General features: G+C 41.2%; 1 protein-coding gene across 2 annotated transcripts in view; it reads left to right on the top strand.

Moving 5' to 3' along the window:
* The first annotated feature begins 226 nt into the window (after nt 1–226).
* LOC143302060 (general transcription factor IIH subunit 2-like) overlaps nt 227–19274 on the top strand; it is a 27944-nt gene continuing 8896 nt past the window's right edge. Inside the window, exons 1-10 of one of the 2 annotated variants that reach the window (XM_076616558.1) lie at nt 227–282; nt 1259–1329; nt 2970–3084; nt 6477–6563; nt 10385–10490; nt 14077–14182; nt 15253–15343; nt 15747–15834; nt 17014–17090; nt 17732–17762. In XM_076616558.1, coding sequence (XP_076472673.1) covers nt 1274–1329; nt 2970–3084; nt 6477–6563; nt 10385–10490; nt 14077–14182; nt 15253–15343; nt 15747–15834; nt 17014–17090; nt 17732–17762 — 757 coding nt within the window. In that variant the 5' untranslated portion in view covers nt 227–282; nt 1259–1273. The remainder of the gene's footprint in view (nt 283–1258; nt 1330–2969; nt 3085–6476; nt 6564–10384; nt 10491–14076; nt 14183–15252; nt 15344–15746; nt 15835–17013; nt 17091–17731; nt 17763–19274) is intronic. The other variant, XM_076616557.1, reaches the window with a different exon arrangement.

The raw sequence follows: 19274 nt of genomic DNA, 5'->3' as shown, positions 1-19274 counted from the left end.
AAAATGTACTTACTGTTTTTTTTTCTCAATCATCACCTAAACAGTGAAAAGGTTTTATACTAAAGAGAGAAATAAAGAAGGGGTAGAAACAATTACAGAAAAGGGAGAGAAGAAACAACAGTAAGTAACAAATAACAACGAACAGAACTTTTAAAGAAATACTTTAGATATCGGTTTTTAGACATTCGAAAACATTTGTTTCAGCGCCTCAACAACAAAGGGAGAGTACGCTCCAGGCACAACAAGCCGACAAGGCTGGAAAGCACAGCGAGGTAAGTTATTGTGGGTGATAATGATAAAGTTATTATTGATTATAACGAGTGATTCAAGAAGGTTGTTCTTCTCTAAATTGACGTGTGCGTGTGTGCCATAATCAGGCTGTCAAAAGAGTGACATTGTGTATGTGTCTCTGAGTGTGTATGTGTGTGCCAGAAGGCCCAAACACTGATTCTTTCAACTTCGTTTCAAGTAGGTTCCAAGTTGATTGTGTGTGTGTGTGTGTGTGTGTGTGTGTGTGTGTAAAAACGCTGCAGCAGAAGATATGGTTGGTTCTAATAATTCTAGCGTCCAGTTCAAGAAAATTGTGCTTCTCAACGCGTTTATAAATAGAAGCGTGTGTGCACACCATATTCAAACTCTGAAAATCAGAGTTTGTTCCAGTGGACTCCAGGTGGTGTGTGTGTGTGTGTGTGTGTGTGTGTGTGTGTCCAATTTACAGCCTTCGTTTTGCCCAGAATGTGCATGGATGAAGTATAGTGTATAAACTTCTGATGAAGATGATATCAGAGAATTTTAGTGATACTTGTAAATGATACGAACAAGCTTACAATTTCATGGAAATTAATATTAATTGAGTAGAAGAAACTCCCCAGCAAATAAATTCCATGAGTATGATTTTTTTTTAGACCAGACTTTAATTAATTTCAAATAGAATGCCTTTTCAGCCTTCAGCAACCATAGAAAAATAATAAAAGAAATGATAATAATAACTGTATGTTGTTGTTGTTTTCTGTTTCAGTTTAGGATTCATCCATGTTTTTGATTGCTGTCACATATGTATACTGATGAATAGACTGTAGAGTTTGGTCCTCAGTGGAAGAAACGGTGCACAGAGAGACATACTTTCAGAGCTTTTTTCTTTAATATATGCAGACAAGTGCACACATTGTAAACCCATTGTTGTTGGGTTATTTGTTGTTGTTTTTCTGGGTTTTTTTTTTTAATCAAGATGTGATGTATTATATTTTCAAATCTACAGACAGTTATCATCATCATGGCAGACGATGAGCAAACAGGGTACCGCTGGGAAACTGAATATGAGAAAACCTGGTATGTATGTGTGACACTTTGTCACTTTCATGTGTGTGCCGTGGAAGCTGTGATACATAGCCTAGGAATGAGTGTGGGGTGGAGGGAGTGCAGGGTAATTTGTGTGTGTGTGTGTGTGTGTGCTAGCGTACGCTTATGCGTATTTGTTATGTGCTTTCATGTCTGTGAAACTGAATGTTTGTTGCATATCTGTTATGCATGTGTGTGTGTGTCTGTGTGTTTTACTTTTATTTGCTTATTTGTTTATTTATTATCATTATTGTCTTTTTGTTTTATTTTTATTTATTATTATTACTATTATTATCATTATCATCTTCTTTTTTCTTTCTTTTTTTGTTTCTCAAGGCCTGGGTTACACTGCTGGTCAGGCATCTGCTTGGCAGATGTAGTGTAGCATATATGGATTTGTCTGAATGCAGTGATGCCTCCTTGAGCTACTCATACTGATACTGGTCACTTTCAAACTTATGTGTAGTAGTAGTAGTAGAAGTAGTAGTAGTACTTAAAAAGTTAATGTAAAAGTAGTAGTAGAACTTTGTCAGTTGATGTAGTTTCCTAGTAGTATAACTTTGTCAGTTGTATTTGTTTTATTTAGGTTATTTGAACATCTTAACGTATGTAATTTTTTGTTATGAAATGTGCGTACATGTGTGCATGTTTTTGTGTTTTCTTTATGTGTGTGTGTGTGTGTGTGTGTGTGTGTGTGTGTGTGTGTGTGTGTGTGTGCATGAACACTTACCTGTTTGGTGCTTTTCATTCTTAGTGTATGTATATATTTTCTTTCTTTGCTTGTGTGTGTGTGTGTGTGTGCATGTGCGTGTACACGTGTTTTTGTATGTGTGCACTGTGTATGTGTTCAAGCACACACATGCATGTTGAAGCATATAAGAAATAGGGGAAAGAAAAACAACAAAAACAACAACCCTGAAACAACTGAAATAAAAGAAAAACAACAACAAAAAACAAGAAACACAGAATATGGCCAATTGGAATGGCATAAGGTTTTTCTTGATAAGTCATTAAAGAAGTGTGTTTTCAGGTAAGGCTTTACAAAGTTGAAGAAGAAGAAGAAGAACTCCTGATCTCAATCAATAAAGATTCAAATGAATCAAAAACACTTTATTAATCCACATGGAAATTAACTTGTGCAATCACAGGTTATTGTAAACACCAACATAAAATGATGATGCACAGCATAGAAAGAGATGATAACTACTAACTAGTCAAATAAGAATTCCCAATAGCTGACAATAGACTAAAACATCCCCACTCCCCACACACACCCACACATACACATCTTAGGACAATAAGGTATTGCACAACAATATATACATATAAAAACATCCAACAAATACACTGTATATAATTATAAGTAAAATAAAATGAACACACACACTTACACACACACGCACACACTTACGCACGCACACATGCACACACTCACACACACACACACGTTAAGACTAAAAGGTATTGTACAACAATATATAAATAAAAATAATAACAACAAAGAAATAAATTGTATATATATATTGTAAAATGCACACACACACACACACACACACACACATGTACACACTCATTCCCACCCAACACAGAAGAAGAAGAACTGATCTCCATGTGTTTGCGGTGTCTCACAGGGAGGCACTGGTGGAGGATGAGAGTGGGTCACTGCAGGCCAGCATCACTGACCTCGTCAGTCGAGCCAAGCGACGCCACCTGCTGGACAAAGTGGGCAATGTTCGGCTAGGAATGGTAAGCCAGAGTCTCCGCTTTCAGTCTTTGACGGTGAACTGAAAGGATGGAGAGTGTGTGTGTGTGTGTGTGTGTGTGTGTGTGTGTGTGTGTGTGTGTGTGTGTGTGTGTGACCCTACAGGCTGGTGATCCTTTTCCTTGGGATTTGATCCCTAGAGAACATTAAAAAAAACCAACTGTCTTCTGTTGCACTCAAAGCGGTGAAAAAATATGATTAATTACACATACTTTACTGTGACCCACTGGTACAGACTTTGGCAGGGGTCTGTTTTCCTATCCTCTTTAAACTGCTAGTCCGCTATGCGGAGAAATTGAAAGTAGCTGTGGCTAACAGCCTCCCTTGGTAAGTTACCTCCCTTAAATACACCTCTATTTCCAATGTGGGACAGTCCAGCACTGTTTCAGTGCATAGTTACCTCCCTTAAATACTCCTCAATTTCCAATGTGGGACAGCCCAGCACTGTTTCAGTGCATAGTTACCTCTCTTAAATACTCCTCAATTTCCAATGTGGGACAGTCCAGCACTGTTTCAGTGCATAGTTACCTCTCTTAAATACTCCTCTATTTCTAATGTGGGACAGCCCAGCACTGTTTCAGTGCATAAAGTTCAGTGACAACTATTTGCCAAGGAATTGTTTGGTTACAGAGTGTAATAAGTAAATTAAAAATCTAAAAAAAAAAACCAACATCTGCCATGCAAACTTATTAAAGAAAGTATATAATTTGTGTTTGCACATTTCTTCTGTCTTTGCTGCTGTGTGCACATGTCAAATGATCGGTGTAAGGACCGGCCTGGTGTTTCCTTTTTGAGGAAGTGTCTGGCTTTGTTCCAATGTACCTTTTATTTACCTGTGTGCTAGCTGAATCGGTAGCGTAAGCAGCACTGACTTGAAGTTGTGTACCTTGTGAATGGAGAGTTACCACTCTTTACTATTTGTTAATCATTTCATCTCCTGGCCTCATTATTTGTTAATTTCCAGTTGAAAAACCACTGATGCAACCATGTGTTTGTTCTGTATTGTCCATGTGTTCTGTGTGGCTTGTTCAGGATTAAAGAGGCTATTCCAGTCTTGAATAAAAGCTAATTTGTGTTTCCACATTTTTTCTGTCTTTGCTGCTGTGTGCATATGTCAAATGATCGGTATAAGGACAGGCCCGGCGCTTCCTTTTTGTGGAAGTGTCTGGGTTTGCTCCAATGTACCGTTTATTTACCTGTGCACTAGCTGAATTGGTAGCGTAAGCAGCACTTACTTGAAGTTGTGTACCTTGTGAATGGAGAGAGTTACCACTCTTTACTATTTGTTAATTATATATAACCTATACTTTTCCAAAAGGGAAATAAACACACTATCCAGGTATGACGTTTTCACATGAATTTAATGTTGTGGAAATAGGAAAATTCCTACAATGATGTGGACAGAAATATCCATCCTGGTGCCCTTTTTTACACAACAGAAGGGGACGCAAATTTCGTCCTGGGCATCTCAGGGGGTTAAAAAAAATTTATTTATTTTTTTTTTCACTTTCTGAATGAATGTGTGTGCGCATGTGCGTGTGTATTGTATGCAGTGCAGGCGTTTGATCATTTCTGTCTTTGTGTGTTTGTGAGGAAGAAGGTGGCGGAATGGTTAAGATGCCCAGCTGCCAGTATAGAGAGTCAGTGGGGGTGGGGGTTCGAATCCCACTCTTGCCCTTTCTCCCAAGTTTGACTGAGTGTCTAGTCATTTGGATGAGACGATGAACTGAGGTGCTGTGTGCAGCACGCACTTGGCGCTCTGAAAAAGAACCCATGGCACCGAGAATGTTGTCCTCTGGCAAAATTCTGTGGAAGAAATCCACTCTGATAGGTACACAAATATAATGCATGCACTCAAGGCCTGATAGGTTGTGCTGCTGGTTAGGCATCTGCCTTGGAAATGTGGTGTGGCATATATGGATTTGTCTGAACGCAGTGGACATGTAGAAAGACATCAGCGTTAACATTGAATGTATTGCACATTAATTCTGCTCATGTGTGTGTGTGTGTGTACCTGTCAGATATGCCACCTGTGTATTATATTGCACATTAATTCTGCACATGTGTGTGTACCTGTCAGATGTGCTACCTGTGTATTATATTGCACATTAATTCTGCACATGTGTGTGTACCTGTCAGATGTGCAACCTGTGTATTATATTGCACATTAATTCTGCACATGTGTGTGTACCTGTCAGATGTGCTACCTGTGTATTATATTGCACATTCTTCTTCTTTGTTCGAGTGCTGTAACTCACACGTTCACTCATATGTACACGAGTGGGCTTTTACACGCATGACCGTTTTTACCCTGCCATGAAGGCAGCCACACTGTGTTTTAAGGGGTATATTGCACATTAATTCTGCACATGTGTGTGTACTGTCACATGTGCCACCTGTGTATTATTTTGCAGATTAATTCTTCACATGTGTGTGTGTGTACCTGTCAGATACACCAGCTGTGTATTATATTGCACATTAATTCTGCACATGTGTGTGTACTGTCAGATGTGCCACCTTAGTATTATTTTGCAGATTGATTCTTCACATGTGTGTGTGTGTACCTGTCAGATGCGCCAGCTGTGTATTATATTGCACATTAATTCTGCACATGTGTGTGTGTGTACCTGTCAGATGCGCCACCTGTGTATTATATTGCACATTAATTTTGCACATGTGTGTGTACTGTCAGATGTGCCACCTGTGTATTATTTTGCAGATTAATTCTTCACGTGTGTGTACCTGTCAGATGCGCCAGCTGTGTATTATATTGCACATTAATTCTGCACATGTGTGTGTGTGTACCTGTCAGATGCGCCACCTGTGTCATATTTTGCATATTGATTCTGCACATGTGTGTGTACCTGTCAGATGTGCTACCTGTGTATTATATTGCACATTAATTCTGCACATGTGTGTGTACCTGTCAGATGTGCTACCTGTGTATTATATTGCACATTAATTCTGCACATGTGTGTGTACCTGTCAGATGTGCTACCTGTGTATTATATTGCACATTAATTCTGCACATGTGTGTGTACCTGTCAGATGTGCTACCTGTGTATTATATTGCACATTCTTCTTCTTTGTTCGAGTGCTGTAACTCACACGTTCACTCATATGTACACGAGTGGGCTTTTACACGCATGACCGTTTTTACCCTGCCATGAAGGCAGCCACACTGTGTTTTAAGGGGTATATTGCACATTAATTCTGCACATGTGTGTGTGTGTAGCTCTCAGATGCGCCACCTGTGTATTATATTGCACATTGATTCTGCATGTGTGTGTGTGTGTGTGTGTGTAGCTGTCAGATGTGCCACCTGTGTATCATATTGCAGATTAATTCTTCACATGTGTGTGTGTGTACCTGTCAGATGCGCCACCTGTTCATCATAGTGGACATGTCGTCAGCCATGGCGGACCAGGATCTGAAGCCCTCCCGTATCCTCACCTCCCTCAAGGTTGGGTTCATTTGTTGTTGTTTTTTTTTTTAACTCTTTCACCACGACAGGCGACTTAAGTCAACTAGACAGTTCACAGCAACAGGTGACTTTAGCTGACTAGACAGTTCGTGTTATTCAAGATTGGGTTGGTTGTTTGGTTTGGTTTTTTTAACTCTCTCACCACGACAGGCGACTTTAGTCAACTAGACTGTTTGCTGCAATAGGCGACTTTACTTGACTAGAAATTTCAGTAAGCAGGCGACTTTAGTTGACTAGACAGTTCATCTCCCTCAAAGTTGGGTTGTTTTTGTTGTTGTTTTAACTCTTTTGCCATGACAGGCGACTTTAGTCAGCTAGACAGTTTACTGCAACAGGCGCCAACAGGCGACTTTACTTGACTAGAAATTTCAGTAAGCAGGCGACAGTTCATCTCCAAGGTTGGGTTGTTATTTTTTTTATAGCTTTTTCGCCACGACAGGCGACTTTAGTCGACTAGACAGTTCACGGCACCAGGAGACTGTAGGTGACTAGACAGTTCACCTCCCTCAAGGTTGGGTTGTTATTTTTTTCACTCTTTCACCATGACAGGCAACTTAAATCAACTAGACACTTCATGGCAATAGGCGACTTTAGTCTGTCTGAGTGTGTATGTGCGCATGCCTGAAATCTGATTGAATGATACGGTGTGCTTGCGTATACTCCAGAAGGGGGTTCAGGCACTACTAGGTCTGCACACATGTTGACCCGGGAGATCGAATCTCCACTCTTGACCTACCAGGCACCGTTACTGAGATCCAAACCTGGGACCCTCAGATTGAAAGTCCAACACTCGGCTGTTTCACCTGGGCTGAGGGAGATGGTGCAACATTATCAAAATATATAAGTAATTCTGCGTATATTTGATGGGCACAATTACCGAATGGTTAAAGCGTTGGACTTTCAATCTAAGGGTCCCGGTCTCGGTGATGGTGCCTAGTGGGTAAAGGATGGAGATTTTTTCCGATCTCCCAGGTCAACATATGTGCAGACATGCTAGTGCCTGAACCCTCTTCTTGTGTATACGCACACAGAAGATCAGATATGCACGTTAAAGATCCTGTAAGCAACGTCAGCGTTTGGTGGGTTATGGAAACAAGAACATACCCAGCATGCACACCCCTGAGTATGGCTGTCTGCATAGCAGGGTAAATAAACAAAATGGTCATACACGTAAAAAAATGTTACATGTCTGTCTGAGCGTGTATATGTGCATGCCAAAAATCTGTCTGACTGACTCAGAAAACGAATGATGGGTGCCCAATGGTAGCCGTCAGTCAATTCTACCCAGGTAGGCAGCCTGTTGTGTAAATGGCCCTGTGTTTGAAAAGCGCTTGGAGCTTGGTCTCTGACCGAGGATAGGCGCTATATAAGTATCCATATCAATCAATCAAAGTAAAATCTTTTGGATTCTGAGTCGTGAAATTTCTTATCAGTGAATCTCCTCATCTGTTGCTTCCTCCCCTCACTGTTTCAGTTGTTGGAGGGCTACGTGGAGGAGTATTTTGACCAGAACCCTCACTGTTTCAGCTGTTGGAGGGCTACATGGAGGAGTATTTTGACCAGAACCCTCATGACCAGAACCCTCACTGTTTCAGTTGTTGGAGGGCTACGTGGAGGAGTATTTTGACCAGAACCCTCACTGTTTCAGCTGTTGGAGGGCTACATGGAGGAGTATTTTGACCAGAACCCCACACTGTTTCAGCTGTTGGAGGGCTACGTGGAGGAGTATTTTGACCAGAACCCCTCACTGTTTCAGCTGTTGGAGGGCTACGTGGAGGAGTATTTTGACCAGAACCCCTCACTGTTTCAGCTGTTGGAGGGCTACGTGGAGGAGTATTTTGACCAGAACCCCTCACTGTTTCAGCTGTTGGAGGGCTTCGTGGAGGAGTATTTTGACCAGAACCCTCACTGTTTCAGCTGTTGGAGGGCTACGTGAAGGAGTATTTTGACCGGAACCCCTTACTGTTTCAGCTGTTTGGAAGGCTACGTGGAGGAGTATTTTGACCAGAACCCCTCACTGTTTCAGTTGTTGGAGGGCTACGTGGAGGAGTATTTTGACCAGAACCCCTCACTGTTTCAGTTGTTGGAGGGCTACGTGGAGGAGTATTTTGACCAGAACCCCTTACTGTTTCAGCTGTTGGAGGGCTACGTGAAGGAGTATTTTGACCAGAACCCCTTACTGTTTCAGCTGTTGGAGGGCTATGTGGAGGAGTATTTTGACCAGAACCCCTCACTGTTTCAGCTGTTGGAGGGCTACGTGGAGGAGTATTTTGACCAGAACCCCTCACTGTTTCAGTTGTTGGAGGGCTACATGGAGGAGTATTTTGACCAGAACCCCACACTGTTTCAGCTGTTGGAGGGCTACGTGGAGGAGTATTTTGACCAGAACCCCTCACTGTTTCAGTTGTTGGAGGGCTACGTGGAGGAGTATTTTGACCAGAACCCCTCACTGTCTCAGTTGTTGGAGGGCTACATGGAGGAGTATTTTGACCAGAACCCCACACTGTCTCAGTTGTTGGAGGGCTACATGGAGGAGTATTTTGACCAGAACCCCTCACTGTTTCAGTTGTTGGAGGGCTACGTGGAGGAGTATTTTGACCAGAACCCCTCACTGTTTCAGTTGTTGGAGGGCTACGTGAAGGAGTATTTTGACCAGTACCGTCACTGTTTCAGTTGTTGGAGGGCTACGTGGAGGAGTATTTTGACCAGAACCCCTGACTGTTTCAGTTGTTGGAGGGCTACTTGAAGTAGTATTTTGACCAGAATCCCTCACTGTTTCAGTTGTTGGAGGGCTACTTGAAGTAGTATTTTGACCAGAACCCTCACTGTTTCAGTTGTTGGAGGGCTATGTGGAGGAGTATTTTGACCAGAACCCCTCACTGTTGTTGGAAGGCTACGTGGAGGAGTATTTTGACCAGAACCCCACACTGTCTCAGTTGTTGGAGGGCTACGTGGAGGAGTATTTTGACCAGAACCCCACACTGTCTCAGTTGTTGGAGGGCTACGTGGAGGAGTATTTTGACCAGAACCCCTCACTGTTTCAGCTGTTGGAGGGCTACGTGGAGGAGTATTTTGACCAGAACCCCTCACTGTTTCAGTTGTTGGAGGGCTACGTGGAGGAGTATTTTGACCAGAACCCCTTACTGTTTCAGCTGTTGGAGGGCTACGTCAAGGAGTATTTTGACCAGAACCCCTCACTGTTTCAGTTGTTGGAGGGCTACTTGGAGGAGTATTTTGACCAGAACCCCTTACTGTTTCAGCTGTTGGAGGGCTACGTGAAGGAGTATTTTGACCAGAACCCCTTACTGTTTCAGCTGTTGGAGGGCTACGTGGAGGAGTATTTTGACCAGAACCCCTCACTGTTTCAGTTGTTGGAGGGTTACGTGGAGGAGTATTTTGACCAGAACCCCTCACTGTTTCAGTTGTTGGAGGGCTACGTGGAGGAGTATTTTGACCAGAACCCCTCACTGTTTCAGTTGTTGGAGGGCTACGTGGAGGAGTATTTTGACCAGAACCCCTTACTGTTTCAGCTGTTGGAGGACTATGTGAAGGAATATTTTGACCAGAACCCCTTACTGTTTCAGCTGTTGGAAGGCTACGTGGAGGAGTATTTTGACCAGAACCCCTGACTGTTTCAGTTGTTGGAGGGTTACGTGGAGGAGTATTTTGACCAGAACCCCTCGCTGTTTCAGTTGTTGGAGGGCTACGTGAAGGAGTATTTTGACCAGAATCCCTCAGTGTTTCAGCTGTTGGAGGGCTATGTGGAGGAGTATTTTGACCAGAACCCCTCACTGTTTCAGTTGTTGGAGGGCTATGTGGAGGAGTATTTTGACCAGAACCCCATCAGCCAGCTGGGCATCCTCGTCTCTCGCAACAAACGGGCCGACAAGATCACTGAGCTGGGAGGTGGGTCTCTGGCGATTAGGTGGTGAGATGTAAACTCTGGAATGGGCACTAGCTGCCCTTTCTGCAGTGTTATTTCCATATATAGCATTTTTTATGTGTTTTTTTGTTTGGCTTTGAAGTATTGGGGTTTTTTTCCTTTTTTTACAATTTTTTTGTAATCTTGGGATGATAAATAAAGCAGAATGTCTGGCGTCCTCAGCTTGGCCTGGTCTTATTTGCCATAAGGAGTTAGATGGTTAGGATACTGCGTCATGAACTGTGTTTTGTGGGGTTTTTTTTTTGTAGATGTGACAGTTTTGTGTTGACGCGGTTGAGCGTTTGTATGGTTTGACAGTCCTGATACGGCCCTGTGCGGTTGGCTGGACTGTAAGCAACAAGAATGAGAATAAGAATGGGAGGTGGGTCACTCATATCATGCTGTGTGGGTTTTTTTTGTTTTGTATGTTTCTTTGCTTCATATTTTGTTTGTTTGGTTGTGTTTTTTTTGTGGTCACATTTGACATTTTATTGAATGAACAGTAAAGGTTCATTTCAAGACCATCTTCCCACTCATTATGTGGAATAAAAAGAACTGGAAACTGAGGTGGATCTTCTTTCACAGCACATTTTCTCACCAGCGTTTGGTGGGTTATGGAAACAAGAACATACCCAGCATGCACACCCGCGAAAAGGGAGAATGGCTGCCTACATGGCGGGGTAAATAAACAAAACGGTCATACACGTAAAATGTTACATGTTTGTCTGAGTGTGTATGTGTGTGTGCCTGAAATCTGATTGAAAGACACAGGAAACGAATGATGAGCGCCCAATGGCAGCCGTCAGTTGGCTCTACCCAGGTAGGCAGCCTGTTGTGTAAATGACCCCGCGTTTGTAAAGTGCTTAGAGCTTGTTCTCCGACCGAGGATAGGTGCTGTATAAGTATCCATATCAATCAATCAAACATACAGATGAAAAATCATCTGTATTTATTATATGTGAAAATGCATGAGAAAACACAGCACATGTGTTGATGTGTGTGTGGTGCTGCACATGTACCGACATGGTGAGTTCATGTTTTGAACTGAATAAGAATTTTGATTTATACTGATCACTTTAGGTAAGGTTTCTTATTATGGAAGAATGTTTCTTATGTAGGTGTTAGTTTGGAACAGATCTCTGTTACTGCATTGCTATGGTTTTTTGTTTTTTTTAGTACGGAACCTGCTATTTAACAGTTTATAATAATGCATTTGTATGTAGTAGTACTACTTATTCTGATATTTGTGTTTTTCGAATACATCACCATGATATTTTGTAACTTTCCTTTTCCACTTCATTGCGATTTAATGTTATGTCCTGAAGGAAGACATGACACCATACAACAGAGAAATGCTGGATGTTGAGACAGAAAACGCAAAAAAAACCAACAACACAGTTTCAGTTTCAGTAGCTCAAGGAGGCGTCACTGCGTTCGGACAAATCCATATACACTACACCACATCTGCCAAGCAGATGCCTGACCAGCAGCGTAACCCAACGCACTTAGTCAGGCCTTGAGGAAAAAGAAAAAAAAAGGTGAATAAATAATAGATAAGCGTACATAAATAAGTAAATAAATAAATAAATAATAATTATAATATATAAAAAAGGGGTAGTAGTAATAATAATAATAATAATAATAATAATAATAATAAATAAATAAATAAATAACACAAAAAGCACAAACAAAAAACACCAACTTAAGTCCCATGCATGCACAGGTTGCAGGAATTTTAGGAAAGGAAAATGGCTGCCAGATAAGAGGGCGCCGCCTTTATAAACAGAAAGGAGGTAATATACTAAAGGGAGGCTACTAGCTGCAGCTACATTTGATTGCTCCACTTGGGCAGAATAGTGTTTCGCACAGGACAGGAATCTGACCCCTTTTGGTGTCTGCACCAAAGGGTCAGGACAAGTATGGGTTTTTTTGTGGGGCCTCCAACCTATTTTTTTCCACTTTTTAATTTTTTTTTTTTTTTTTTGGGGGGGGGGTTCCTCCATCCTATTTTTTCCCTTTTCTTTTTTTAAATTAAAAAAAAATTTTTTTACATCTTCAACTGCATGAAAAGTACAACATAACATTAAAAAAAAAAAAAAAAAAATTTAAAGCTACATATCAGGTGTACATCAGTCAAAATTCTCTTTTTGTTTTTCTTCAGATGGACAGTTTTTAATTCATTCAGTGTTTGATGGGTGTTTACCAATGTCTGCTGTGTGTTCATGGGCATTGTGTCTCTTGCATTCACTGTGTGTGTGTGTGTGTGCACTTGTTCAGGGCTCACAATGAAAACATAGGGAAACATTTTCGTCTAATGTGTAAATTTTTTTCAAAAACAATACGAAGTGACTGTAACATCTTTGTTTTGCAGGACAAGTATACTAGATTGAACATAATTTAAGGGGGGAAATTTCCTTTCGAAGTTTCCAGTGAATACTGCTTGGTTTTGATGGGCGCGCTTGTTGACTGGTTAAAAGATTGGCCTTTTAATCTGAGGGTACTGGGTTCCAATCCTGATCAGAGCACCTGGTTGGTTTTGGGTGGAGATTTTTTATATTTTTTTTATTCATTTCTCAGATCAGCATATTCATCTGCAGACACGCTAGCCCCCTTAATGTGGACACACAGGCTAAAAGATCGCGTGATTCATGTCAGCGGTCAGTGGGTTACGGAAACAGGAATGTACACCAGCAAGCACCCCCTCACCCACCCACCCCACCCCTCTTGAAAACAAAGTGCAGTGGCTGCCTACACGATGGGGGTAAACAAACAAATGGTGTTAACACGTAAAATTTCATATGTCTGAGTGTGTGTGCATGCGTGACTTGAACCTGATTGAATGACACAGAAAACCAGCGATGAGCGCCCAGTGGCAGCCATCAGTCACCTTTACCCCAGGTAGGCAGCCTGTTGTGAAAATGACCCCATGTTTGTAAAGCGCCTGGAGCTTTGTCTCCGACTGAAAATAGGCGCTATATAATGATCCATATCAGTCAATGACCCGGTGTTTGTAACGCGCTTAGAGCTTGGTCTCCGTCTGAAGATAGGCAGCTATATAAGTATCCGTATCAGTCAGTGACCCAGTGTTTGTAAAGCACTTAGAGCTTGGTCTCCAACCAAGGATTGGCAGCTATATAAGTATCCGTATGAGTCAATGACCTGGTTTTTGTAAAGCGCTTAGAGCTTGGTCTCCGACTGAGGATAGGCAGCTATATAAGTATCCGTATCAGTCAGTGACCCAGTGTTTGTAAAGCGCTTAGAGCTTGGTCTCCAACCGAGGATTGGCAGCTATATAAGTATCCGTATGAGTCAGTGACCCAGTGTTTGTAAAGTACTTAGAGCTTGGTCTCCGTCTGAAGATAGGCAGGTATATAAGTACCCGTATCAGTCAATGACCTGGTTTTTGTAAAGCGCTTAGAGCTTGGTCTCTGACCAAGGATAGGCAGCTATATCAGTATCAGTCAGTGACCCTGTATTTGTTAAGTGCTTAGAGCTTGGTCTCCAACTGAGGATAGTTGCTGTATAAGTGTCGTATCAGTCAAACTGTGTCATGACAGTATGTGTCATCAGGAAACCCTCGACGACACATCACAGCACTACAGAGTCTGGCGGACAAGCCATGTCAGGGGGAGATGTCTCTGCAGAACTCTCTGGAACTGGCGCTGCAGACACTGCGGTGTGTGAGGGGTGGGGTGGAGGGTTGGTGTATGTGTGTGGATGTGGGTTAGTGTTTATGTGGGGTAGGAGGGGGTGGTATGGATGACAATGATATTGGTAATAACATTGATGATAACAATCTTGATTATAATGACAGTATTGATAACAGTGATGTGATAATGATGGTGACGATGACAATTATGTGATAATGACACTGATGATAACATTGTAATGATAACATAATGGTGGTGATGATAATAATTTTGTGATAACAATGGTGACCACCACAATGTTGTGATAACGTTCGAAGTAAGACCTATGGACACAGATCGTTTTCTTTTCAATCGCCAAAGACGTGGAACAAGCTCCCTGATAACCTCCGTCATTCTGATTCCCTCGCATCTTTTAAATCTCGTCTCAAAACTCACCTTTTCCCTCAGCAATAAGTTCAATTGTGGCAGGTCCACTTCCTTTGCGTTAGCTGTGCTTGACTATGTGTGTATACATATGTATGTATACATAACTACATGCATGTATATGAATGTGTATTGTGTGTGCGTGTGTTTATGTAAGTTTGTGCCTGCCTATGTGTGCGTATGTGTTAGGGTAGCTGTTAGATACACATGTATGTTAAAATGTATGTATGCAGCGTGTGTGTGTGTGTGTGTGTGTGTGTAGTCACATTTTGGTGTGTGTATGTAACATAGATATGATGTATTATGTTAACAAAAGCGTTTTTGTAAAGCACCTAGAGCAGATTTCTGGATAGTGTGCTATATAAGTATCCATTATTATTATTATTATTATTATATTATTATTATTATGATGACGATGTTATGATAATGACGGTGACAACCACAGTGTTGTGATAATGACGGCCATGATAACGATGCTGTGATAGTGACACTGAGGATAACGATGTTGTGATAACAACAGTGAAAACCACAGTGTTGTGAAAGCGACAGCGATGATAATGATGGTGATGATGACAGTGTTGTGATAACAACATTGGTGACAACAATGATGCGATAAGACGGTGATGATGACGATATTGTGATAACGACGGTTACGATGACGATGTTTGTGCAGACACATGCCAGGCCACGCCAGTCGCGAGGTCCTGGTCATCGCAGGAAGCCTCACAACCTGTGATCCAGCTGACATCCACACCACAATAAAGGTACACCTGCACCCTGCCGGTGCGTGCGTACTGTTAGCCTTCACCCTGCATGTGTGTCATGGGTCTCACAACTTTCTGTGTGTCATTGTGTGTTGTGTGTGTGTGTGTGTGTTGTGCTGTGTGTGAGTGTGTATGTGTTTGGGTGTGCACACAGTTGTTTTCACAGTGTGTGTGTGTGTGTGTGTGTGTGTGTGTGTGTGTGTTGTGCTGTGTGTAAGTGTGTATGTGTTTGGGTGTGCACACAATTGTTTTCACAGTGTGTGTGTGTGTGTGTCTGTGTGTGTGTGTGTGTGTGTGTGTGTGTTGTGCTGTGTGTGAGTGTGTATGTGTTTGGGTGTGCACACAGTTGTTTTCACAGTGTGTGTGTGTGTGTCTGTGTGTGTGTGTGTGTGTTCTTTTGCAGAGTTTACAGGAGATGAATGTTCGATGCTCAGTCATTGGTCTGTCTGCTGAAATACGCGTCTTCAAGAAGCTCTGCCAGGCAACCAACGGTGAGAGATACTCTCTTTTGAGAACATTGTGTGTGTGTGTGTGTGTGTGTGTGTGTGTGTGTGTGTGTGTGTGTGTGTGTTGTGTGTGTGTGCATGTGTGTGTATTTTTGCTTTCTCGGTGTGTGTGTGTGTGTGCATGAGTTTGTATGTGTTTCCTTTCTTTGTGTATGTGTTTGTGTGTATGTGTGTGTGTGTGTGTGTGTGTGTGTGTCACTGTGTGTGTATTATAAGTGTGTGTGTGTGTGTGTGTGTGAGCATGCATATTTGTATGCCTGCTTGTGTATGGTGGCAAATGTGTGTGTGTATGCATCTGTAGACATTCAAACATCATACGAATGACAGCTGGTGTGTTTTTATAATTACAAACTACCTCCACATGTCAACAAACAAAAGGATGTTCCTTGGTCATCATTTTGATGTTGGTGGTTTATTTAGAAGATGGTGTTATCCTTGTCAAGTCTTGTTTTCCATGATGAGAAAAGTTTTTTTGTCATTTTATTTTAGGGTGCTGGGTAGGGTCTGGGCCAGGCAGGTGTTTGGGAGGGATGAATACAAGAAGCGAACCCTAAGGCTTTTCTGAGTATCAGTCAACTGGGTTTATGTGGGTTTTTTATATCAGGAGAGAATTGTAGTGCATAAGTGGAGTGATGGCCTAGAGGTAACGCGTCCGCCTAGGAAGCGAGAGAATCTGAGCGCGCTGGTTCGAATCACGGCTCAGCTGCCGATATTTTCTCCCTCTCCACTAGACCTTGAGTGGTGGTCTGGACACTAGTCATTCGGATGAGACGATAAACCGAGGTCCCGTGTGCAGCATGCACTTAGCGCACGTAAAAGAACCTACGGCAACAAAAGGGTTGTTCCTGGCAAAATTCTGTAGAAAAATCCACTTCGACAGGAAAAACAAATAGAACTGCACGCAGGAAAAAATACAAAAAAATTGGGTGGCGCTGTAGTGAGGCGATGCGCTCTCCCTGGGGAGAGCAGCCCCGAATTTCACACAGAGAAATCTGTTGTGATAAAAAGAAATACAAATAGAGATATGCATGCACCAAGCATGTTGAGTTATGCTCGTGGTCAGGCATCTGCCTAGCAGTCGTGGTGTAGCGTGTATGGGTTTTGTCCGAAGGCAGTGACGCCTCCTTGAGAAACTGAAACTGTAACGTTTTTTTTCCCCCCCAGGACAGTACAGTGTGATCCTGGATGAATCTCATTTCAAAGATCTGCTGAAGCAGCATGTCTCCCCCCCTCCGGCCACAGTAAGGAGGTTTTTTTGTTTTTTTGTGATAGACTTTTTTTAATTTTTTTTTTTTAATCTATTTATTTATTTTGTATTCACACACACACACACACACACACACACACACACAATCTCATTTCAAAGATCTGCTGAAGCAGCACGTCTCCCCCCCTCCGGCCACAGTAAGGAAGTTTTTTTGTTTTTTTGTGATAGACTTTTTTTAATTTTAATCTATTTATTTATTTTGTATTCACACACACACACACACACACACACACACACACACACACACACACACACACACACACACACACTTACTCAAATAAAACGAACATTTACATATTTCTGTTTCATTCATCCATGACGTGAGGGTTATGTTATTTTTTGTTGTTGTTTTTTTGATAAAGGAGATAAGAAAAGAAAAGAAAAAATGTGTGTGTGTGTGTTTGTGTGTATATATATATGTGGATATGTATATGATTATGTGAGTGTGTGTGGGTATGCATGTGTGTGTGCATGCGCACGCGTGTGTGTGTGTGTGTGTGTGTGTGTGTGTATGTGTACACAGAGTTCAAATTTCACATTGTTGGTATGTGTGTGTATGTCATGTGTCTTGCAAGATGTATGTTAATGCTGCTTTAAATTCTGGGATTGTTTCAGACAAACACTGAATCATCTCTCATAAAAATGGGTGTGTATCTTTAAAACTTTTAAAATTTTTTTATTATTTTACTTTCAGTCTACTCATTTCTCTCTTCTTCTTCTTCTCTTTCTTCCTTTCTTGTCAGTATCGTGATTTAGCTCTGTGTTTGCTTTCTTGCTCTGTGGATATGATAAAGTAGAAGTAAATTATGATACTATGCAATATCTTTTGTTTAATATGTTTGTTGGTGTTTTTGTTTTTGTTTTCTCCTTATAAAGAAATCCAAAATAAGGGAAGTGAATGTGGCTGCATACTGCATTGTGCATTTAAATGGAATAAAACAAGTTTAGAATATATATGTATATAGAGAGAGAGAGATGAGAGAGACCTTTTGAAGGTCCTTTTAGGACCCCTTAAAAGTATTGTAAGAGATTCCCTAGGACCCTCAAGATTTTGAATTTATCAGAAGCATATGTATATATACGAGGGTCATTCAATAAATAAGGTGAATTTTTCGGTATAAGGACTTCTAATACAGATAGAAGCTTACTTTTTTCTTTTTTTTTTTCAACGTAGTCTCCCAGCACTGTCACACACTTTTCCCATCTGTGCACAAGCTTCCGTATTCCCTCAGCGTAAAAATCTTTGGACTGATGTCTCAGCCAGTCGCTCACAACACTTTTGACTTCATCGTCACTTTCAAACTGCTCCGTCCTTCTTTAAACAATTTAGCCCACTTGTAGACATTTTTTCGGCTGAAACATGTGGCACCATACACAGTTGACATTCTCCTATGAATTTCAACTGGTTTGCACCCTTCAGCAACCAAAAACTTGATAACTGACCGCTGTTCAATCCTGGTGCATGCTTCTTGGTCGGCCATCTTTGTTAATCGCCGAAACTCTCAAAGTCTTTTTTAATCTGCAAAACAAATTAAATCCATGTGAAAAAGAAGTAAAACAAAAACAAAACAAAAAAAAGTAAGCTTCTATCTGTATTAGAAGTCCTTATACCGAAAAATTCACCTTATTTATTGAATGACCCTCGTATATAGAACACTGAACACTGAAATGAATAATGTCATGAGCTTTAAAACTCTAGTGACATAGTAGGTACAAATCAGAACAAAAATGGTGCAAAACAAATAACATGGAACAGAAAGGAAAAACAGAACCAAAGTAAACTAAACTACTAAGGGATAAGCGGCACTTTGGTATTTTATCGTTTGCTTAAAATGTCCATGTGGCAGGTGGGTGCTGTGCCTTCTTGCCCCTCAGTCGTTCGTCTCCAAGGTCTGAACAGTGCACAGGAAACAAATTACATATTATAATCGGAATAATAATTATCAAAGCATGTGACATTGACACACATCATATCAATACGAACACACAACAAAGTACATACAAAACATAAAACACATCAGAACAATACAATATATATATATATAGAGAGAGAGAGTGAGAGAGAGAGAGTTTATTTATTCATTTATTTATTTATATAAAGTACAATGCGCTCTGCTATGCAGCAAACTAACATTCATAAAGACATCATACGAAACAA

Source organism: Babylonia areolata, chromosome 28 (assembly GCF_041734735.1).
Source record: "Babylonia areolata isolate BAREFJ2019XMU chromosome 28, ASM4173473v1, whole genome shotgun sequence".
Lineage (NCBI taxonomy): Eukaryota > Metazoa > Mollusca > Gastropoda > Neogastropoda > Buccinidae > Babylonia > Babylonia areolata.
Note: the sequence above shows the minus strand (reverse complement) of the source record. Positions and strands in the feature narration are given on the sequence as shown.